The sequence below is a fragment of the Medicago sativa genome, chromosome 7, assembly GCF_051527215.1.
Source record: "Medicago sativa cultivar Bolivia chromosome 7, Bolivia_mono, whole genome shotgun sequence".
NCBI lineage: Eukaryota > Viridiplantae > Streptophyta > Magnoliopsida > Fabales > Fabaceae > Medicago > Medicago sativa.
The window spans coordinates 73376157-73400579 of record NC_140755.1 but is presented as its reverse complement, the minus strand read 5'-3'; the positions used below and the strand labels follow the sequence as shown (position 1 = coordinate 73400579).

Here is a 24423-nt window from a genome sequence, read left to right as displayed (position 1 = left end):
ATAAATTCTTGTTTCTTCATCTTTATGAAACTAGAAATAGGGATGTTAGGACTACACGTTTCCCCTATGAAGGAAAATGGATTGCTAGCTGGTTTGTAGATTTCTCCTACTTTGTACACCACACTTTTAGGCGATCATTTGCTTGATCATCCCCTCCAAGAAGTGATTCTCTTTTGTTTCACTCCCTTGCTGGCATTTGCTTTCAGCAGTTTGTTTGAAGTACAAAAGTCCAGGTGAGTTGGATCTTAGGAGCTCACCAAGGTCAGGACATGTATTAAGGCTCAAAGAGTGTTGATAGAGGTCATATCACCTACTAATGAGGCGGGAGTTGAACCACGTCCTTACGGGATATGAGTTAGTTTCTTACCAATGAAACCAACTTTCATTGATTGTAAGTTGAAGGGTTTTACTCTCGGTAATGGCAAAAACAAAAACAATAATTAATCTAGCTCAAATAAATATTGTACACCGTTGTTCACTATTAAAAAAAAATTTACATGTTATTTTTTAGGGATCCATTTTGTGGTTATGTAAGTCCAAGAAAAAAAGTAAAAGTTTTGTAGTTTTTTTTACAAAAAGCCTACTAGGTGAATTTTTTTTGAGAAAAAAAATATTTATTTAGACATCATGTATTTTAAGACCCAGTTTTTAAGATGATGGGTCGAAAATCCATATATCCCCTATAATATTTTACTGGGTGACTTAACGACTTAGTTTGCCTCGTACCTGTCCATAATCAACTCTTCCAAAATATGGAGAAAGAATCAACCCAGTTTTTAAGATGATTGGTCGAAAATCCATACATCCCCTATAAAAAATAACTCCTGGATCAAAATTCTCACAAATATAGCATATTAACATATAAAATTAGAAAAATTACACGTGTGATCCTTTAAAAAAATATTTAAGAAAATCTTTTAACTTAATTTAAGATAACGATTTCATGTTTTATCTTTTTCTTTTCACGTCATTTTGATCAATTTGCATAAGAATTTACAATATTCGAATCTATGGATTTGTTTCGATATGAGCTCTTAACATTTTTTTTATTCATATTTTCATACAAATTTAAAATTTGACGGTTGAAAAATCATAGGTAAACAGATCAAAATGACGTGAAAAGAAGATAAATAATGAAATTGTTATATAAAATCAAGTTAAGGGACGGCGAATGTAATTTTGCTTATAATATACTATCTAGTTATTTTGTCAAAAAAAAAAAAGTAAAGGAATATATGCAACTAAATGTATTTTATTTTATTAAATTACATACATATATATTAACATCTATATCATTCTGCATTCAAAAATAAATAAACATCTAATCTAAATCATTGTAATTTTTTATACATAATATGTTTGTTGATAATATAATTCAATGGTTTGCATTCAATACATGTGAGTGACATCTAATGTATTTTTATGGAGAGACATGAAGCCATGTGGCAGAAGTAGTTTAATTAGTTGATAGACAAAGACACAAAGTACCGCACTTTCTTCAATTTCAGTTTTCCTAAAAATTTGACCACTTACTTCCCCACTCATTTCGCCCCTTCTCTCTCTTTCTTTCATTTGCAATTCCTATCATTCTTTCTTTGGTCAAAATCCATTTTATTTCCAGAAACATTGTAACACTTTATGCTAATTTCACAACCCCCCTTTGACAAAATTTTATCTTGTGTTAATGTGCACATTTTTTTACATTGATACAAAAATTTGTCACATTTTTTTCCACTAGATACACAAGGGCTAGTGCTAGTTTTTATTTGAGAACTTTCAAGCTTTGCAATACATTGCCCTATTTTTTTTTATGCATTTTCTTTGGATTTTCAATTTTTCATATTGGTGATTTTGATGAGAGGCCGAAATCGAAAAAATATCTATCTATGGAGATTTTGATGCAGTTGTTGTTGCTTGAGCTTTGTTGTTGGTGGTTTCATTACAATTTTTTCAGATGGAATGGCAGATCCTGCTAGTAATGGAGGTCTTGAGCGAGATATTGAACAAGTTGGTTTCACCTAACTTTTCCTCTAAATTGTGCTACTCAAATACTTTGCATGTGTATAATGATAGTGTAAATTAAGAAATTGTTTATATGTTCTTTCATTTTTTGTGACATAATATTATTTTAAGGTCATTGTTTTCATACGTTAATCATATTCAAAATGTTATTGTATGCACAAGCATTTCCAAATTGGGATTACATTATAGAAAATACTTTGAGTAATGTCGCATAATCTGTTGATGTTATGTTATATTTTAGAGAAATGAAGGATTATATTTTCGTAGTTAGGTGCTTTAATTTACCAAGAATTTGATGTATATTTCAACTCTTTTTGAAGGCACTCATTGTTTTAAAGAAAGGATCTCAGTTAATAAAGTACTGTCGAAAAGCCAAGCCAAAAGTTCGCGCTTTCAGGCTTTCCTTGGTAAGGTTTTACTTATTATGAGTTATGAATTGAATTTATCTCCACAGTTCTAGCGTGACTCGGATTATTCGAGATACTATGCGGTTTATAAATCTAGGACAAAAAATTGAGTCCCTCCATTAAACATTAGTATGGTGAATTTACTATCTCTAACTAATTTCATATTTAGTGGCATTAACAGGATGAAACAACACTAATTTGGATTTCTCATAAAAAGGAAAGGACTCTAAAATTATCTTCGGTTTCACGGATTATTCCTGGACAAAGAACTGTAAGTTGAATACTAAGTTGATGTTCATATGGCCATGCATTTCAATTTCCTGATGGTTTCTCATGTTTTTTATGACCATTTATTTGAAGGTTGTCTTTAGAAGATATTTGCAACCTGAAAAGGATTATCTTTCATTTTCACTTGTTTATAATAACGGAGAGCGGACGCTTGATCTGGTTAGAAAACATATCGATAGCGCATTTCAAAATTCTCAATTTAATGAGTACATTTTGAATGTGGTGATTCTCTTTCTCTTATTTATAGATATGCAAGGACAAAGCTGAAGCCGAGGTATGGTTTGCAGGGCTTAAGGCATTAATATCCACTGGAAGGCATAGTAGGCTTACTGGAAGTGAATTATCATATGTGAGCTTTAACAAGAATCCATCAATTGATCATTTTATCACTGTTTAGTTTCATTTCCACTTTCTACTTGTTTACTATTCTATAAATTTTGGTTTCAGGAGGGTGCTGATTTTATTCCCAATGGTCGCCCTTTCGGTGCAGCATTAGAGATTTCAGCAAGCATTGCTCGTGGTAGGGTCTCTACTGATTCATTGCCTCGTGAGTCTTCATTGTGTTTGGCAAACCCAGATGTGGGGTTAGATCGTACAAATATGCAAGGAAGGACTAGTGTTGGAGATGGTTTCCGGATTAGTGTGTCAAGTACACCTAGCGTTTCAAGTTTAGGATCAGGACCTGATGACATTGAGTCATTAGGAGATGTTTATATATGGGGAGAAGTTTGGGCTGATGCAGTTTCGCCCGATGGAAATGGCACTCAGTTCTCTTCCACAACAGATGTATTGGTTCCTAAGCCCTTAGAGTCAAGTGTTGTTCTAGATGTTCACCAGATTGCGTCTGGTGTGCGTCATATGGCTTTAGTTACTAGGCAAGGAGAAGTTTTCACATGGGGAGAGGAATCTGGTGGAAGACTAGGTCATGGAATCGATAAAGATTTCGGCCGACCTCAACTTGTTGAGTTTCTAGCAGTTACTAATGTGGAGAGTGTTGCGTGCGGAGAGAATCATACTTGTGCTGTATCTATATCTGATGAACTATTCTCATGGGGTGACGGTAAATATAACGTTGGACTTCTCGGACACGGCACCGATGTTAGCCACTGGATACCAAAGAGGATTAATGGTCCTCTGGAAGGACTTCAAGTTATATCGATTGCATGTGGTACATGGCATTCAGCATTGGCAACTTCTAATGGAAAACTTTTCACCTTTGGTGATGGAACATTTGGTGTATTAGGTCATGGAAATAGAGAGAGTGTGGCATATCCAAAAGAGGTACAATTATTAAGTGGATTGAAGACTATTACGGTTGCATGTGGAGTATGGCATACTGCAGCAATTGTAGAGGTTACTTTTCAATCAGGTTCAAATGTTTTGTCACGAAAGCTCTTCACATGGGGAGACGGAGACAAATATCGATTAGGACATGGAAACAAGGAAACATACCTTCAACCTACTTGTGTATCGACACTCATCGAATATAATTTCCAGCAGATTGCATGTGGACACACTATGACTATCGCTCTCACTACTTCTGGACATCTATTTACTATGGGAGGCACTGAATTTGGTCAACTAGGAAATTCTTTATCTGATGGAAAAATACCTATACTAGTACAAGACGCATTGGTGGGCGAATTTGTTGAGGAAATATCATGTGGAGCTCATCATGTTGCTGCTTTGACATCAAGGAGTGAATTATATACTTGGGGTAAAGGTGCAAATGGAAGATTAGGGCATGGAGATATAGATGATAGAAAATCACCAACATTGGTGGAAGCCTTGAAAGAAAGGCATGTCAAGAACATTTCTTGCGGCTCAAGTTTCACTTCTTGCATATGCATTCATAAGTGGGTATCTGGTGTCGACCAATCCTCTTGCACCGGTTGCAGACAACCATTCGGTTTTACTAGAAAAAGACATAATTGTTATAATTGCGGATTAGTACATTGTCATGGTTGTAGTTCAAGAAAAGTTATGAAAGCAGCATTGGCTCCGACACCAGGAAAGCCTCATCGCGTATGTGATTCTTGCTATACTAAGCTTAAAGCGGTTGAGGCAAATACAGCTTCGAATCTTAACAGAAAAGTTACTATTACACAACCTCGCAGTTCTATTGATGGAAGGGATAGATTTGGCCAAGGAGAAACAGTAAGGTCTACAAAAATTCTTTTTCCTCCTTTCTCAGAACCACTAAAATATCTCGAAATGAGGACTAATAAGCTTGGGAATTCTTCCATGCTACCAACTTCTCAAATTCCATCGATTGCACAAATGAAAGACATATCATTTCCAAGTTCAACAAGCTCGATTCAAAATGGTTTGAAGTATCCTCTAGCTCCAACTCCACCTTCAACTCCACCTCTCAATGCGAGATCAGTATCCCCATATGCAAGAAGACCAAGCCCGCCACGTTCTAGCAGTCCGGGATTTTCAAGAAGTATTATTGATAGTATGAAGAAGACAAATGAGCTTTTGAACCAACAAGTCTCAAAATTGCAGAACCAAGTAGATTCATTTACTACACTTTCGCTTTTTTGTGTGTGTACTTCACTTACAAAACTCACCATTGATAAGTTAATGAAAATTCTTTTTATGTAGAATCGAAATTTGAAGCAGAAAAGTACCATGGAAATTCAGAAACTACATAAAAACATTAAAGATGCCACCTCATTGGCTGCAGAAGAATCTTCTAAACATAGAGCAACCAAAGAATATTTTGGTTCCATGATAGCTCAGGTATCTTCCTTTTTCTTCTTCTTCTTCTTCGTATTTTCAGGAATTTCTTGTACATTACGTTAACTAAGTAACTAGCTTATGACTTTATGCAGTTGAAGGAAATGGCTGAGCAATTGCCACCAGAATTTTTAGAAGGTGAAAATTTTAGAAACATGGTTATTCAGGCTGAGAGTTTTCTAGAGGAAAATCCAAAATCAGAAACATGTTCGGTATCATCAAACTTAGAATCTGAGCAACAAAGCGAACCTGTTTCTAACAATGGTAAACTTAAAGAAAAAATAATAGAAGAAAATAATAATGAAGCTGCAGAAGTTAATCCATCTCAGGATGTAGGAAATGTCTTTCAAGAAAACAACGGATCATCGTCATCTAATACTGAAGCAACAGCGGCATCACAAAGCTCTGAAAATGATTCAAGAACATTAAACCCTTCAAGATCAGCGAGAGAAGGAAACACACAAGTCGTCGAACAATTTGAACCTGGCGTTTATGTTACACTAATAGTAAGGCCTGATGGTAAAAGATTATTCAAAAGTGTTAAATTCAGGTATTACATTCACTTCTTGTTGATCCAACAAATTCTATATTTTCAATATCTATGCTGGCTTGCTTTGTGATCATGTCTTTAAGGTTCTTATTTGTCGTTTTTATGATGCATTTTTTTTAATGCAGTAAACGAAAGTTTCGTGAACATCAAGCAGAAGAATGGTGGACCTTAAACAAAGATAGGGTGCATGCGAGATATAGTCCACAAGCGACAAATCCTGAAAATGTAGCGTCATCTAGCAGTACTCCACCACCTGCAAATCAAGAAGATGTAGCATCATCTAGCAGTAACCCGCCGCCTGCTGAAGAAAACAATGAGGCAACACCACCTTCCTAAACTTAAATCCCAGTCTTCATAGGCATCATGTTAATGTTAGTCAATTCGATGAAATGATAAAGTATAGTAGCGTCGTTTAATTTACATAGTGTAGTGAAAATTGTATGATCAAGTCACATCAATTCCGTAGTTATGCAGCATTCTACAGCATAACATGGATAATCATCTATTCAGTGAGGATAGAAATAGTAGTACGAGCGACGTAATACTAGATATAGGAAAATTTATGTGTACTTTTTTTTTTTAATCGAAACGATTTGTTGTTTATAACAATGTTGTTGATATACATACATCATTTCTGGTACTATAGTCTAACATTCTAGCCATCACAGTAATTCCAATGCATATGGAAAAAAAGCGACTAACATTTCGAGGTTTCGAAGAGAAAAAAACCTTGACCTTGAGACTTGTACTTATCCACACCTTATGTATCAAATGGTGTTGTCAAAAGGACAAAATTTTAGAGCCTTTCTTGTACATGTAAATACATGTAAATGATTGTATAATAAGCTGTTTATTAAAAAAAATGTGAATTTGATCAACAATATGGTTAAGTCTTGACTTAGCAATTAGCATAAACACAGCCCCCTGAATGCATAACCAGCAGTAAATGTACAACTTTGTTTCTTTATGAAATTGAATTGATACCTTTCATGAAAGCCATTAATATTTGAATTTATAGCTTGTCATTTCATTGCAGTAAATAAAACAATTAGGCATGTAAATTTGAGCTTGGAACTAGTGGTCTTTGTTCAACAAATGAAGATATTATTTCAAATATTATCTATTTTATTTTTTGAAAAGCACTATTCCTAGTATATTTGAATATGTAGGAACCTACCTAAATGAATATTGTGATGATTTATAGTTATATGTCAATTATTTAGCTTCTAGCTATAGTTGCAATATTATGACATTTTGCATGCAGTTTTGTATGTAACATATTTTGAATTATGACATTTTTAAGTAAAGTTATCCTACCAAGTTATGTAGTTTTAAATAATTTATATAAATTTTATTCAATATATTATTTAATATAATATATTAAAAGATTAAAATGTATCATTTAACTATCATTGGTTCTACTGGTTCAATGTCTTAATCTCCAAAGCAATAGTCATATAAATCTTAAATCATAATTACTTACCTTTAACAAGTCTTTCAACTTAAAATTTGCTACGATCTTCCATGTTGCAATTAATTGTTGTTAACAATGCTAAAGTGAGTCATTTGACCATTTACAAGTCCTTTCAATAGGCATGGCTGTACATTTCTTTCATGTAATAGTTTATTTTAATTTCTCAGGTTTAAGAAAACAGGTGTTATGCGTAAAAACTGCTTTCTAAATTGTATATTAGCATTATCTTGGAACTTTTAATTCTTTGTGATTTTTTTTATGATTACTTTTTCAGTTTTCAATTGTAATAAAAAAATGTTCAATGTAGTAGAAAAATCATTCAAATAAACCCAACAATGTCTTATGTTTAGAGTTAAGCATGATAAATACTATTTGTTATATTCGTCATTATCTTTTTTACTTTCATCATTAATATTTTTTTATATGTGATGTTCACTAACTTGAAGTGAAGAATAGTTTTCTTAATCATAAATTTTGAAAAGTACTTATAAACCAAACAACGTGCAAGGTATTGTCTACGAAAGCATGTTAAACAAAACAAAATAAGGCATAAATATATGTGTTTGGTAAAATTTTAACTTAGGAAATAGAATTTAACATCCTTCTCATACTATTTGTCAAAAACGACATTGTTCTCGTATGTTTCCTTTCATAGACTAGTCATAAAAAACTATTGATTGTATTAGGTGAGATGAGTGTTAACAACATATTTTTTAACACACACTTTTCAACAAATATTTTTTTACTGGTTAAACTCATGAGGAATCCACCCTAAATCATTTGGATATATTCCACATGAATTTAAAATTTAGTGAAACTCGTGAATTTTAAGCAATAAAAAGAGTGTTGAAAAGTGTGAGTTAGAATGTGTTGGACATAGAGCTGTCAAAAATAGACCGGGTTAATATGTCAGCCTATTAGCCCACATTTTAGGTCGGGCCGAGCGTCAAAAAGCTAGCCCAAAACTCACTCGGGCTTTTTTGGCCCAAGCCCACTTGGCCCATATAAAAATGGGGCCAGGCCGGGCTGGCCCATCAGGCTTTGGGCCGGCCCATTATCAATATTTTCATTTGATTTTTGTTAAAAAAACAATATATTTTTCAAAAAAAAATTATCAACTAACTTAAAAATTTATTGATAAAAAATATTTAAACAAATAAACTTAATGAAAATGAATGAATATAGCTCAAAATTTTAAAATTTCAAAGTTTATAAATTATTAATTTGATTCAATTGAATGAATAATCTAGAGTTTAATTAATATTCAATGTTAATGTAAAAATTATTTACACTTTTATCTCCATCCAGTCATATTTTAGCAAAAAGTTAGTTGTGAGTAACTAATATATAAAAAAATACATAAAAAAGAGTGAATAAATTTTAAAAATAAAACTAAAACAGATCGGGCCGAGCTAACCCATTTATATAGTCGAGCCTCTCGGACCGAACCTGCCCATTTGACACCTCTAGTTGGGCATTAATCGTAAATGTGATGCATAGACTTACAAGTATGCATGAGAACTACATAACCACTAACAACATTCAAATTCCTGCGTTAAAAAATAAATAAGAAACACTACCATCATTCAAATATAAAAATACAAAACAAAATAAGTATTCTATGACAAGAAACATGATTGGTGTGTGCTAGAACTCATGATAAAAAGAATATTATTTTCTATAAAAACATCTCTCCACCACCTTCTCTAACTCATATTCATTTTCTAAGTTACTCACTTTCTTCCATTATTATTATTATTGTTTACCCTTTCTTCTTCATTTAGTTTATGTTTTTATTTATTTATACTAGCAAGATACCTGTGTATACACATTGTGCTCTTCTTTTTTTTTTTGTGAAAGAAATTTGCAACCGTGTAGAAATTACCAAAAAAAAAAAAATAGACCTCAATATTGATATATGAGTAAAAATATACATATATATAAATTATAAAAAAAAAAAAGGTCTTTGTAATAGTATGTGAGTAAAAATATAGACATCTATTTAAATTAAAAAAAATAGTCTCCTTTATTAATATATGAGTAAAAATATAGAAACATGTATAAATTAACAAAAAATAGGTTCCCGTATTGAAATATTAAAAATATAGACAAGTCCATAAATTACAAAAAAAAAAAAATCCCCTTATTAATATATGAGTAAAAATATAGAAATGTGTATAAATTAATAAAAAAATATGTCCCCATATTGATATATGAATAAAACCATAGACATGTGTTTAAAATTACAAAATAAAAATAAAAAAAATAGATCACCTTATTTATGTATAAGTAAAGTAAAAATATAAGAATGTGTATCGATTACAAAAACAAAACAAAAAAATCCATTATTCATATATAAGTAAAATTGTAGGTCCGTGTATAAATTACAAAAATAATAAGTCTTTGTATTAATATATGAGTAAAAATATAGACATATAAATTATAATAAAAAAAATGGTCTCCTTATTAATTAATTTATGAGTAGAATATAGTAACATGTATAAAAATATATGGACAACCTTGAAATTAGAGCTTTGGAATTAGAACTTGTCAAAGTTATGACAAACATAATTAAAGTAAAGTGGAGAAAGATATTTATAAAATTATAGTACGGTAGTTCTTAAAATGCCATTGAATAAAAATTAGCACAAAATTTCATGAAACATACATGTGAAGAAGTAATCTTTACATGAGGATTGTAACCAAAAAAATCTTTACATAAGGACCTTCGTATGGGATATGGGCATATAGACTCATAAATTAAGTGAATCTACCATTTTATGGTATTAATTAGGAATCTTTCTTCCCCTTCACAAGCCAATCGCTGTCGGCGCCATGTAGATGTGGGTTCTGGTGGTGCGATCGGCGATTTATTCACCGCGTCTCCACCTACACGGTCCCTCTTGGGGTTGTGTCAGCGACCGCCGGTGTCACCATCGTCGCGGTTTTCTGCGGTTTCTTAAACCTCCTGGCAGTTCTTCTTATCTCTGTTCACATCTGGGTCAAAGACTGTTGAATCTCCTACTGGTTGTGACTTCAACAGCGGTGGTTGGGCGGTCCTCCGCCATCGCCGTCGGATTGTTGGGTTTGAGGTTTGTTGGGTGTTGTTTTGTTGGAAACGGCGGTGGATTGGTGGAAGCCACTCCCTGTCGACAAGTTTAATTTTGTCCTGGTTACGGAGTTCGATATGCTATTGTTTTTGCAGGATGTGGTGGGTTCATGGATCTGTTTTGTTTCTGTGTTGGCGGACAGTTTCATGTGCCACGTTTGATACGGAGAACCTAATTTGATTTGATTTTGGTTGCTCTTGTATTGCTCCTCCAAGATCATCCTTCGTAACAGGTGTTCATGGCTAGAAATGGTCATGCACTTTTGTCCGTGGTTGTTGCGAATTGTGGGTGCGGGTGTTACCGTGTTGGCGGTGCTCGTGGTGCTCAGACCCGTTGATTGATCATCCCTCGATCTGGCCTTCAATTGGTTTTGAGTTGCTTTCTATTGGATGTGGCTAGAAATGGCTGTGAAGCTTACTGTCGCAGCATAGTGGGTTGAAGGTGTGGGGTTCTTTATCTGTGTTGGCGGTAGAATCTCTCATCTTCACGAAGTTTGACTCTATTTAACTTGGTGGAGGTTTTCGAAATCCTCATCAGTCTACCTGATGTTGGACTGTTTAGCTCGAAAGAGACGTTATTCTTGTTGATTTCATAAGGAGTTGTTGGTTCTTGGATTCATTCCGTGTTGACGGTTTGTCCATACACCGCATGTTACACCTCCACTGGTGTTGTTTTTATTTCTTCGTATCACCCGATTGGGTTGACTTACACTTTGTGTGGATTGACTGGGTTAGGTTTATGTCCCCCCAGTTTTTTTGTATTTTTTTCCTTTTTCTTAATAATATATATGAGCACCAGACATAGATTGGAATTTGCAAGACATTCCATTTTTTGGACTGTTTTCTATTCCTTTTTTATGTCAAGGGACTCTTGCCTTATCAAAAAAAATGGTATTAATTAGAAAGAATTTTAACAAAGATTCATTAAATAATCACAATAATAATACCTTTATTGAACTTGATTTCTCCTTTAAAACTTCTAAAACTTTGGTGCGATTTTTCCATTGACGAAGATAATGGCTCTTTATAATTTTTAGATAGTAAAACTTTAATATTTTAAAGGTGATACTTTTTTAGTATTATGGTTTCACTTGTGATACAAATTTTCAATAAAGAAACTAAAGAAGTCAACCATTGATAAATTATCAATGGAATATGTACAACGAAAAGGATTAAAAATCCTTTCAAAATGTTGTTAGAAAAGAACTTGATCAGTAATAGACTGGAAATTTGTCCGTCCAAAAGAGGTAATTTTGATATTTCTCACATCCGGACAATTTGTTAGGACAAAACTTGTTTAAGTCAGTTTAGCGCGGAAACCGTTTTATAACAAAAATGGGAACCGTTTTAGAACAAAAACGGGTTCCACCCTTATGTTGCTCACGTAAATTATTGTTCAAATAACATATCTATTTTTATTTGTCTTAACCTTTCGAATCGTCATATTATGCAAACTCTGCCAATCTATTTTTATTTGTCTTTACCTGTGAATCACCATATTATGGAAACTCTACTGCATGCCATATTATGGATCGTTTGACATCTTTTCCTCTGCGGCATTTTTGTAATCATGTTATTGTACCAAACCAGAATTTGATTATATAGCAATGAATAGCCAAATATATCTAGTGGTTTACTGTTTACTAATCTAAAGAGAAACCACTAGATCATTTAAAAATGGATTTCAATTTGTCTCACAACAATATGAAATCTATGAAGGTTAAGTGTATTTAGAGGAAGAAAATGAAGAAAGACGAAATTTTTGCGAGTTCCTTTATTCTTAAGAACATCATTTGATAATAAGTTATTTCAATGTTTCATTCTTCAATTGTGGTGTTCAACCTTTTATCCATATGCACTAAGATCTTAAGCATTAAACATTGTGCGAATATTTGTGATAAAAAAAATAGTTGTAAAGTTTTTTTTTTGAAGGAAAATAGTTGTAAAGTTAACAATGTAATATTAGATGCATAGTCGCATGAAAACGTAACGTCTTTTCTTCTATTATCTACTTATAATACTTAGGTACCCCACAAAAATAAATTTGACTTTGTTCCAAACAATATTTTTCCTTACAATATTTATATTGTTGACGTTATCATTAGAGAAGCTAGAAATTTTATTAGTGTGATTGTTGCAATAATGGTAGCCCCTAATCATAGCTTGACATGCTATGCGAAACACATAAAAATGGTATTTACATGAATAATTTTATTATCTATGATTAACTTTAAATGTGATTGTTGTGACATTATCATTGATATTACATCAATATAGAATCCTTTTGTTGATAAAGAGATAATCAATGAACATATAACAATTGATGCAACCAAGGAGAGATGAGATTCTAATCCTAAATAAAAGAGGTGCACTATTTTATTCAAGAAGGATGATTTTGTTTGCCATAAGTAGCATCATTAACAAATAAACACATATTGTTTAGTCTTCTACAATGACCAGAAGGTCACAAATTAATATTCTCCACTGGAATGTTTTGACAGAGTTTATTTTGACTGCATTTGAAACTTGCTGCAACTTCTATATTTCCACTTTCTCTAATATGTTTGTAAGTCACGTTGCTTATTTGTACACTTTAAACCCCTACTAAAATTTATCAACCGAGATTAATCAAATTATGGTACATAAAATTATCAATATATGGTATTCTTTTAGTTAATAATTAAAATCTCTTTCACTAAGTTAGAGAATCCCAAAACAAATTATATCATTTTTAAATATGAATGAGATTTTATCTCTTAAATTATAACCAATAAACAGATGAATGAGAGACCTAAATTCTAAGAGGTCAAAAAACCATGTGATTAAGTTGTCAAAAGATGCGACTATTAAAGATCACACAGTTCATATCTAGACTTTATCAAATTGACTTTTAAATATGTCTTTCAAAATACAAATCGTATGATCTTTATCTAATATCTGAAAATTAGAGGTATTTATCTTTTTTTTTGATAAATCAACAAAAAATGTTATTACGTTTCATTTCATCACATACATCAAAAAGCTACATAATAATTTCAACAAAGGTCAATGGAGTCTACTTAGTCAATTGAGCTCTTTGTGTAGCAAAGTTGTCTCGTCGAAGGGAACTAAATTTAGACCTTCAGGAAAAAGAGTTGTAAGATCACCGGTTTCTACAAAATCATGTCTTTTAATCCAAAACGAAATTGTATTTGTACAAGAAGGTAAGACTATATCACTAATGCCTAGATCAACTAGGAAGCTAGCTAACTTATCCATTAAAAACGTGCACATCCCCTCCTTTCTGAAGTTACGATTAGTTGCAACATACGCGACTTCAGCCACCTTTCGCACCCGCTAGCATGTACCCTGAACATACCAATTGCAGTTATTACATTACGCTTCTGCAAAACACAAGTATAGAAACCACTGCAATCTCTTAAAGAAAGGAGACAATGTTTCAAAGTAACACCGTCAAAAAATGAGTCGCTTAAAATGCTCCAAGCTTCCTTGAACTTTGGATCAAGCACCATCCCTTCATTCCTTCAATGCATTTGCATCAACTGCCAAGTTGTTTCATCATTAATGCTACTATCCACCCAGAGTTGGTTTTGTAAAGAAGCAAATGTTTGCTGACATGACTCATTACAGAAGAGTGCATCTTCATGTCGAGAGTTGCAAAGTAAGCAACTCCCTTCTACTTGCGTGGCTTCAACTGCTCCCACACGAAGTCTGGTTTCTATTTTCATTAACTCATCAGGGTTAGGGTCTGGTAAAAGAGAGGAGGGTTAGGGTTCTGAGGGTCTGGTAGATCATTGATTGGTACGCAGTCGCTGTGCCATTGCGGTTAAAATTAGGGTTAGAAGAAAGAAATGATCACAATGTCAAAGGTATTTATCTATGGAGAACTCAAATCTATAAAAGAGCGAGTTGAGTCTAAAAGTATAATATTCGAACCAATAAATAGTACAAACTTTCTTAGAGCAATGAGAATGTGGACAATAATTTTGATCAACAATGGGATATTGCACATTATCCATCATAATATCTTTATATAAAAAATTAGAAGCATTCAAAGTTTTCTTCAATTGAGACTACCATGTTTTAATTCTCACACTTGTACCACTAAATGTACAATTTTTAACAACTATGTCATCAAGATCGTGTTCACCTTCATACTTGCCTAGACTTCAAATACTAATTTTATGATTAAGACCACAAAAAAAACATCTGAAATCCGAACATTCCTTGTACCTGAGAGCATTGCAATGCAACCATCACCAGTTCAAATGTTCACATTTTTGATATTTATTCCCTTTGACATCTCTATTTTGATACAATCTATGACGGGGCTATCACTGGAGGCTATTATTTTTAGTCTTCTAAATGTCATATTTTCACATCTAAACAATACAAAATAACTTTATATGTTATTAATAAAATGCATGTGATGGACATAACCATTGGTGATGAAGTCAAATTTCATTGTATGTCCAAACATATCCATAAAATATGAAATGTAAATTAACACAAGTGAAACAAATATTTTCTTGCTAAAAAAATACAGTATAAAAAATGTACCATATTTTTTGAATAATAGTAATTTACAAGTATAAAAAAAGGTAGAGTTTAAAAAGTGCAACATTAAGTATATTGTAATAGTTATTAAAAACTCTACTTTTTTATTTCATAATTAAATAGTGGTCTTAGAGAAATCATAATCGTGATGTGGTATTATTAATCATTTTCTAAGCTAAAAGAACAAGCATTAAATTTATTTTGCTTTTATACATAATAAATTGATTTTAAGGACTAGACTATGTATAATAATTTGATTTTAAGAATTTGTTTAATATTATGCTGATAATTGGCTGTACATTTTTTAATAAAGGGTGTGGGTGTGCGTGCGAGTGTAAATGTGCGGGCATGCATGACTTATACTATGAATGGGTAATTCATTTAGAAGGATCTAGATAAATTTCATTATGATGAATCATAATTTGTTAGTTGTTAGAGTGTAGAGAATATGTCACAAACAATTTACCAATGAATTGATCAATACTATGAGAGGTTCTTAAAACACATTTTTCAACACATTTTTTATTGGTTTAAAATTCATGAAGAACCAACTAAATCATGTGGATCCCATATAAATTTAAATTTAATGACACTGATGAATTTTTATGAATTAAAAAAGTGTTATAAAGTGTAAGTTAGATATTGTATTGCATTATTTGTATTAAGTAGAACGCCAAAAAAAAAACACCACATTCATGTATAAGTGGTGTAGTAGAGTTGCAAGTATACATGACAACTACATACCTACTAACAACATTTAAATTATTGTGTCCAAAGAAAAAAACTAACATCATTCAAATGTAGAATAAAAATGTAAAACAAAATAAATATATATATGATGTGACAACAAACACACGATTGATGTGTGATAGAACTAGTGATAAAAAATATTTTCTAGAAATCTTCTCTCCACGACCTTTTCTACTTCATATTCATTTAGTAAGTTACTCACTTTCTTCCACGCAATTATTAACTTTCTTTCTTCATTTATGTTTTTATTTATTTAGCTACTGTCAGGAATATATCAATTAGTGGATGTCCATCTGTTAACCTTCCACATAACTCCTATTAGTGAGTGAATTATTATGTGATTATTCACTTATCTATTTGTATCTTATAAATATGACTTATATGCAATGTAAAGAACACACTTTTAATTCTAACACCAATACTTGTACCACTAAAGGTACAAATTTTAACAACTATGTCATCAAGATTTTGTTCATGTTCATAGTTGCCTAGACTTCCAACACTAATTCCATGATCAGGAACACAAAAAACATCTGAAATCCAAAGATTCCTAGTACCTGAGAGCATAGCAATGCAATCATCACTAGTTTCAATGTTAACATTTGTGATATTTATTCTTTTTGACATCCCTATTTTGATATCATCTATGTTGGGACTATCACTAGGGGTTATTATTTTTAGTCTTCTAAGGATCATATTTTTACATTTAAACAACTCAAAATGACTTTGTTTGTTATTGATTGAATGCATGTGATGGACATAACCATCGGTGATGAAGTCAAATTTTATTGTCTGTCCAAGCATATCCACAAAATATAAAATGTTAATTAACACAGTGAAATAAATATTCTCTTGCTAAAAAAATACAGTATAAAAAATGTAACATATTTTTTGAATTATAGTAATTTACAAGTATAAAAAATGGTAGAGTTTTTAAAAAATGAAAGATTATATTGAAATAGTTATTAAAAACTCTACCTTTTTTATTTCTTTACTAAATAATTGCCTTAGAGAAATCATAATCGTGATGTTGTATTATTAATAACTTTTTTAAGCTAAAATATATATCTAAAAGAACAAACATTAAGTTTGTTTTGCTTCTAAACCTAATTATTTGATTTTAAGGACTTGATTAAGTGCAATAATTTGATTTTAAGGAGTTGCTTATAATGTTACATCAATAATTGGTTGTATATTTTTTTTATTAAAGAGTGTGTGTGCGCGCATGCGGGTGTAAATGTGCGGGCATGCGTGACTTATACTACGAATGGGTAATTCACATAAAAGGATTTAGATAAATTTCATTATGATGAATCATAGTTTGTTAGTTGTTAGAGTGTAGAGAATATGTTAATTTCTATTATGCTTAACTTATAGAAATAATATTTGTACAATCATTTTTTGACAACTATTTGATAACTCCCTCTCTTATTTACATTATGTTCTTATTATCTCTCTTTCTTTATTATCTCTCTTTCTTTTTCGAGTTCTGTTATTTAAACAACTATTTTAATGACAACTTTGGAGACAATCATAAATTTACAAAGAAAATGAGGTATTGACACAAAAATCAAAGTAATAAAGAGATAAAATAAAAACGTAATGTGAATATGAAAGAGAACATTGTTGCAAAAGTTGTCAAAAAATAGTTGTGCAAATATCATTTCTCTTTTTTCTCTCTCTGTATTTTTTTGACTAATAAAAGAGAGAAAACGGAAGTTGTCACAAAAATTGTCTCAAATGGTTGTTCAAATATCATTACTCTATTTTTTTTTAACTCAAATATGAAAAAAAAAATTGAGTTTTTTAGTAGTTTAGTCATAGTCAAAATTTTATATTCATGTATTTTCTTCGCTTTTTTTTCTAGTTCTAGCAAAAAGTGGTACCTTACGCATATTATCGAATGATGTGTGATGATTTGCCTTAATTTACATAAATGCTAATTTATATTGGTATTAATCTTTATTATAGGTAAACATAATGTATGATATTGGAGACTTGAGGTACGATTTAAGGACTTGGCTAAGAGCAATAATTGCAATTGCAATTGCAAATACAAGTATGGACCAGGTTAAATGCACCAATGATAAATTTAATAGTCTAATTTCCATTGAAATATACAATTGACTTCATTTTTACATGACCTCCTCACCTAATTCAAGACGCCCCCTCTGCTATATCACCTCACCTCACTAATCAAGGTTGACTTCCTTCATGGCTTGAGTCACGGGGTTATAATTATCGTTGCAAAAAAATGTTGTTCTTATTGTTGTCGGTGAGACTAAATTTTTTACTAATGTGATTGTTGCAATATTGACAACCTGTGATTGTAGCATGACACACTATGCGATACACATAAAAATGGTGTTTACATGGAGAATGTTATTATCTATGAACCACTTTAAATGTCATTGATGTGGCATTATCCTTAATAGTACATCAATATAAAATCATCTCTGATTACTTGATTTTGAGTCAAAATCATTTGATTTCGAGTCAAAATAATTGGAACTTAATGATGGTCTGAGATGGTATGGAAGCCAAAATCATCTCTGATGACTTGATTCAAAGTTAAAATAATTTGAGTGCATACTATACAACTACGTCAAAATAATCTGAGTGCATATTATACAACTACATTTGGTAATGATATATACCACTATCTACTACTAACATTCAAAATTATCCCGTTTACTTTTCTATTTTGCCCACTTTCTATTCTATTTAATTTGTTTTTTTCATGTTTTTCTTGGATGCATGTCGAGGTGTCTTTATTTCTTTTTCTATTTTTCTGGTTCCAATACAAAAAATTACATAAAGCAATGTGTAATTTTTGTATCCTTTTATTAATTAGATATAGAAAGATAGTATCATTAAAAGTGGGATGAATAGGACTTTGCTTTAGATACATTGTATTATGGTCAAGCTATAAACCTCATGGTTGTCCAATCAATTTCAACAAACATATGGTTACCTTCAAGAGGTGTATCATTCTCATTTGGTTTGAAGATCAAAACACTACCAAAGAAAAATAATATGAAATATGCACTGATTAATATGTGCAGTTTTAGTAAAAATGTCTAGATTCACTCTTTCCTAATGATGATAGATTTCATACATATGAAAGTTTGAAGATGATTTTTATATTAAAAGCCGACAAAATATAGAAAATTGGTTTTATATTTAGGAATGGAGTGAATACATGTTTTTGCATTTTTTTTTTGTGGTACATGTTATTGCATTTTAATATAGATAAAGACAACTTCTACTTCCTTTTTAATTTAGGGAAATGCTAACTGGTGTCCCCGAACACTGGTTAAGAATGTTAAAAAAGGAAATAACATAGCAGTTATTGTATTGATAACTGTGTAATTAATACTAAAAAAGTCAAAAATGTTTTCTTTTGTAGTAATACTTACCTTTTTTGGCATCCTTAACCAGTGCATCGGGGCACCGGTTAGCATGACCCATTTAATTTATTTAGTTTAGTTTGTTTTTTCTCACATTTTGATATTGTGTTAGAGAAGTAAGAATATTTTTTTATTGTAGATCTTTGTTAAGAGTCAAATTCCTATTTCCTAATTTCTTTTAATTTTATTTAGGTTTTGTCTTTTTTTTTTTTTCAGTTTGATTAGTTGGTTTGGTCATTTATTTTATCATGCATTGTACTCTCTCCGTCCTAAAATGTAAGCAAAAATTATTGTATTTGGTTTAAATTTTGAATCAAATACATTAACTTTTGTTGGCCAATTTTTGCTTACATTTTGGGATGGAAGGAGTATGTATTTTGCGGTTCTTACATATACCAAGTCTCTCAACAGGTAGAGGTATGTTGAGTTCAGTTCATGTTGGTGGACTCAGGGTTGTATTTAAGATTTTAAGTGTTTTGTTCATAATACTAGTTTGTCCTATTACTATTTTTGTGAGTTACATGTATGTACATGTACTAGTTTGTCCTATCAAATTACATCAACGATACACCTTTCAATACCATTTTACTCAATTCATATTTTTTAAATTTGACGGTTGGATTGCAACTTTATAGCATATAGATCATCCATGTAAAATTTCATACAAATCTAAAATCATTTGATATGTTTTTTAGAATCACCAAGATTAACGTTGTTCTATAAAAACGCATAAACCGTTAATTTCGATTTGTCTCAATAACATATCAAATGATTTTAGATTTATGTAAAAATTTACATGAATGATCTAAATGATATAAACTTACAATCCAACCGTCAAATTTAAAAAATAAATGAATAAGCAATGTAACACACACATATATAGGAGGTTGCTAACTTCCACGTGAAGGAATAAGTTTGTAAATATATCTTTCTCGAAGCCAATGGTTTTCAAAAACTGATTTCAAAATTGTTGTGATTCATGTGAATCAATTAACCATACCATGCAAAGGCCTAGATATCGGTACTTGTTTCCTTGGTGCCTTTTTATCTGTTGTAAAGTCCTGAAGTGGTTTAATGTCAAGAAGAAATTTGTTCTACTTCTTTATCTTGACGGATGATAATACAAATTGATTCAAGTAAGAGTTGATATGGGGGAACCGATTCTCAAAGCATCAGATGTGCCTACTAAATTATCTCCAAATAAGGATCATGCCGTTGTATCAGAGATATATATTGATGGAGTTATCTGGAATGTGACTTGTGTTAGCATGGGAAATCCACACTGTATAACCTTCAGTAGAAAAGAAAGACAGGTCATTATTCTAGTCATACAGTAACTATATCACAGTTATTGTTCCCTTTGTACATATTATACAACAATTTACGCTGGATTTATTTAAAGGAATGAACCACTGTAGGAGTAGGAAGAAAAGACACTGAGCGATAAGTTGATATTACACACATACATTGTCACGCACACTTGAGAACACCTTTGAAATGTTATTTATTGTTTTACTGGCATATTTCGAATCACATTCAAATGTCAGCTTTTATCTTCATACTTACTAGATTTTATGTTTTCTCTGCTTTTGCTACATGTCATATTTGTTTTGATCTTTATTGCCACAAAATTTGCTTGTTGATGAATTGAAGCTAGCAGAAATTGGCCCAGAGTTTGAACATCGTGAGATGTTCCCTGCACGAACTAACACAGGTCAGGTTAGTCTATTTTTATGGTCGGAATATGGCTATCAACTTTATTATGATATTTATCTCATGTACCTGCTTCCTCAAATTTTTATTTCGCCTGCAAAGGGGTTTTTAATTTAATTTTTTGCTTTCTCGATCTTCTGAGAAATGTTACTTCCGTGCATTCTGTCAAGATAGTGATTTACTAACTTATTGCTAGTAATTATAATGCTTTTGGGACTAGGTCAGACGGTATGTTCATACTTCAAAGCTTTTGTAGGGGTGATTGTGTCTTCCCCTTGTTCAGAAGCATACAATTTCAATCAATTTTTCCTCTAGCTTTGATGTGTTATTCATTCCCCTGCATACTGTCTACCTGATTTACAACCCCTATTATTCTATTTCCTTGAACTTGAGCCGAATGGCCTAACTGATATGTTTGTGGATCATCACTATGATCCTGTTAAAATTCCGCTTATTGTGTCTTGTGATTTAATGTGCAGAGTTTGTGCAAGTTCTTTCTAATTCTCACCTGAAGATGCGTGTTTGGAAGCATAGATCAGGTTAGAACATCAAATTTCCAGGCTGTGTCTGATTGGTATTGTTAGCGTGGTTAAGGAAAGTATTAAGGTGTCTCATTTTGTGTGGCAAAGCTCATTTTTTGTTGTTTTAACTGTTTATATGCAGGAGCAACTCTTGCCTGTGGAACTGGAGCTTGTGCTACAGTTGTTGCAGCAGTTCTTGAAGGTCGTGCCGGGAGGTTAAGTTTGCTATTGAAAATTGTTGTTGACACATTGCATAAGGCTGTGTCACACATGTAAAATACAGTTTTGCCCCCTCGGCAGTTAACTGCCGAGGAATTTAAAACCGGCTGCAGTTAACTGCCGAGGAAATCCTCGGTAGTTAACTGCCGAGGAATCGGAAAATTTCTTCAGAAGCACTATTCATCTTCTCTCCTCTCTCTCGCACTGTTCGTAATGAAAAAGCTTTAAAGAAACAGATTTCACATCTAATACAAAGGAACAAATCATCTATTGCTGTTACTACAAAGAAACAGATTTCACATCTTCTCTTCCTCTCTATCGCTCATTTAATTGCTGTTGAAACATTAGTCCACTTTTCCATCTATTGTTCTTCACTTCACAGTACACAAAGGAAGAAGCTTAATGAAAAAAGCTATAATTGAAGGACTCGTTTGTTCACGCTTTAAAGAAAAAAATTAAAGGGTTAATTATTTTTAATCATAATTTATAAGTTTTTGAAGATTGAAAAAACAAAAAAAAAATCTCACAAGTTATAGTTTGTTCTCCTTGTATAAGTTTTTCATAGAAGTTCTTATGTAATATCATTTTCTTTTAGAACTTTCCTGCTACAAGGCTATTGTTATAGGATGGAAATGTTAGGTTTAATTCCTTTTGTTTTTGGTATTTGCGAGAGAGAGGAAGAGAAGATGAACAGTGCTTGTGAAGAAATTTTCTGATTCCTCGGCAGTTAACTACCGAGGATTTCCTCGGCAGTTAACTGCAACCGGTTTTAAATTCCTCGGCAGTTAACTGCCGAGGGGGCAAAACCGTATTTTACATGTGTGACACAGCCTTATGCAATGTGTGAACAACAATTTTCTTTGCTATTTGATTGTAATACTGAAAATTGTTGACTTTTCAGTAAAAAAATTATCATAATATATACAGGTAAATTGCACAAGTGCGTCTACTTGTAATCTTGACTCATTTCTATAATTTTTTTGTTGAAAACTTTTCCTCCTTAAAGATTTCCTACTCCCCAAGTACTGTAGTGGCTATTGACTTGTTGAGTGAGTTGATCTCTCTCTATTTTTCATTATTTATTCCACCATAAAACCTTCTTAAAAAATTCTTTTGAAAGCAAGCCTATGGATTACGATTACGTGAAAGTTCAGGTTTGTGTCAAAGAAATACATTTGGATTTAAAAATAGGCTTGTTTGGGATCTCCCTTGTCTACTACAGCTCTGGAGAGGGAGGCAGTTGGGGAAGGGCTCATTATGGCTGTACAAGGTTGGCTTACCAAAATTGTTGGATGAATTGCCAAAGGCGTTCGACAGATCTAGATAGGGATTTCTTTGATGCTAAGTAGGTTTGTTTTTTAGGATGTTGAGGAACTCCTCATTGGTTTTGCCTTCGTAATGAAGTATGTTCTGAGGAATTGTTACGAAGAAGTTAACAGGATAGCTCGAACTAGAAAGGATGAGGTCTTTGTAGAGACCATAGTTAATTATTTCTGTCCTTATTTTGGAAGAGAGTTCTCATTAAAGGCTTCTGGCTTTAATGAAGTGTGTAAGACTCGATATTGACTGATGCAGCTATTTGTAGCATGGCTTTTTCAATACCATTCTGTTTGGATATGCATTGCACTATTTGGAGAAATTGGGTCATACATTTTCTTTTCTGGTTGCAAATGATCATTGTTCTTATGGTATGCTTGAGTTGGTTCATTGTGGTATGCTTAAGTTGGTTCATTGTACTATTTGTACAGATTTGGTCATTCATTTTCTTTTATCGGATGTAAATCAACATTTTCTTATTGTATGCTTGAGTTGGTTGAAATTTATATCTTTTGAGATTATATTGGTGTTATTAAAGCAACTATAATATAACTTTTGATTCTTATAAGATATCGAATATTGGTTTTTGTCCTAAATTTTGAGTTCTAGTTTGTGTACTTCGTTTTTCAACTGTATACCATTCCTTGCTGCAGTACCATGATTATTAATATCAATCTGTCATTTTGTTACAAAACTGCACGGTTGATCTACCAGGAGGGCCTCTTCAGATTGAATGGAATGAAGATAATCGTGTCTATATGACAGGCTCGGCAGAACTAGTGTATCATCATTCTTTTCCCCTTTGAAATACTGTCCCTAAACTAGAGAGCAACTTTACCCGGCTCCATATTTCTTAAAAACCACACCTGTTTTCGGAAATATGTTTTTTTTTTTTTGTTGTCTGGAAGTACATAAAAACTGTGTTCTTTTCAGACGTTTATATCCTAGTGAATGTTTTAATCACAAATTTATTGGCTTGCATTTAATTTGATGACTCGAGTATCTAGTTATGGTGTACAATAAATAGACAAACGTGACAATTAACATTGAATAACAAAATAGGGAGAATTATCTGAACTCGGGTTAAGAGTGGTAATTTGAATGCTGAATTACGAGTATTTCGAAGGAGTCTAGTTAGTAACATGCATGGACTCCTTACTTATGAAGCTTTTTGTACTATTAATAACTTGAGCTTGAGTGATTCCTTGCCTTATGTATTGTTGAATGTGATAAAGATTTGATACCATGATTATTATGGACTAGTTTCATGTTGAGGGAAACTTGTCTATGGAGCAACAAAGTAGTACCTTGTTGTTGGACACATTGAGTGATTAATGACTTTGA

General features: G+C 32.1%; 2 protein-coding genes and 1 pseudogene across 3 annotated transcripts; 2 read left to right on the top strand and 1 right to left on the bottom strand.

The window, feature by feature from the left end:
• The first annotated feature begins 1500 nt into the window (after positions 1 to 1500).
• On the top strand, positions 1501 to 6649 carry LOC146908304 (PH, RCC1 and FYVE domains-containing protein 1-like). Of its 2 annotated transcripts, none has more exons than XM_085730646.1 (9): positions 1501 to 2007; positions 2343 to 2429; positions 2599 to 2700; positions 2790 to 2876; positions 2965 to 3066; positions 3165 to 5231; positions 5325 to 5462; positions 5555 to 6009; positions 6135 to 6649. In XM_085730646.1, exons 6-9 carry the CDS (start codon positions 3318 to 3320, stop codon positions 6343 to 6345), a joined length of 2718 nt encoding a protein of 905 aa, XP_085586772.1. In that variant the 5' UTR covers positions 1501 to 2007; positions 2343 to 2429; positions 2599 to 2700; positions 2790 to 2876; positions 2965 to 3066; positions 3165 to 3317; the 3' UTR covers positions 6346 to 6649. The 2 variants fall into 2 exon arrangements, with proteins under 2 accessions (XP_085586772.1, XP_085586771.1); XM_085730645.1 differs by having other exon boundaries at positions 1528 to 2007; positions 2611 to 2700.
• A 6323-nt stretch (positions 6650 to 12972) lies between these two features.
• Positions 12973 to 16703, bottom strand: LOC146908303 (polygalacturonase pseudogene; annotated as a pseudogene).
• Positions 16704 to 20451: 3748 nt separating this feature from the next.
• On the top strand, positions 20452 to 24106 carry LOC146908302 (diaminopimelate epimerase, chloroplastic-like). The gene is made up of 5 exons (XM_085726069.1): positions 20452 to 20617; positions 20934 to 21023; positions 21502 to 21561; positions 21686 to 21758; positions 23771 to 24106. The coding sequence occupies exons 1-5, from the start codon at positions 20458 to 20460 to the stop codon at positions 23883 to 23885; spliced, it is 498 nt and encodes a 165-aa protein (XP_085582195.1). The 5' UTR covers positions 20452 to 20457; the 3' UTR covers positions 23886 to 24106.
• Positions 24107 to 24423: the final 317 nt, after the last annotated feature.

Bases quoted from the DNA above. Each gene is read 5' to 3' on its own strand.
- LOC146908302 (XM_085726069.1), top strand. From the start codon at position 20,458: ATGGGGGAACCGATTCTCAAAGCATCAGATGTGCCTACTAAATTATCT. The intron at 20,618-20,933 runs GACAGGTCATTA...GATCTTTATTGC, and splicing joins AACCTTCAGTAGAAAAGAAA to CACAAAATTTGCTTGTTGAT. The intron at 21,759-23,770 runs GTTAAGTTTGCT...CATTTTGTTACA, and splicing joins CTTGAAGGTCGTGCCGGGAG to AAACTGCACGGTTGATCTAC.
- LOC146908304 (XM_085730645.1), top strand. From the start codon at position 1,960: ATGGCAGATCCTGCTAGTAATGGAGGTCTTGAGCGAGATATTGAACAA. The intron at 2,008-2,342 runs GTTGGTTTCACC...CTCTTTTTGAAG, and splicing joins TTGAGCGAGATATTGAACAA to GCACTCATTGTTTTAAAGAA. The intron at 2,701-2,789 runs GTAAGTTGAATA...ATTTATTTGAAG, and splicing joins TTATTCCTGGACAAAGAACT to GTTGTCTTTAGAAGATATTT.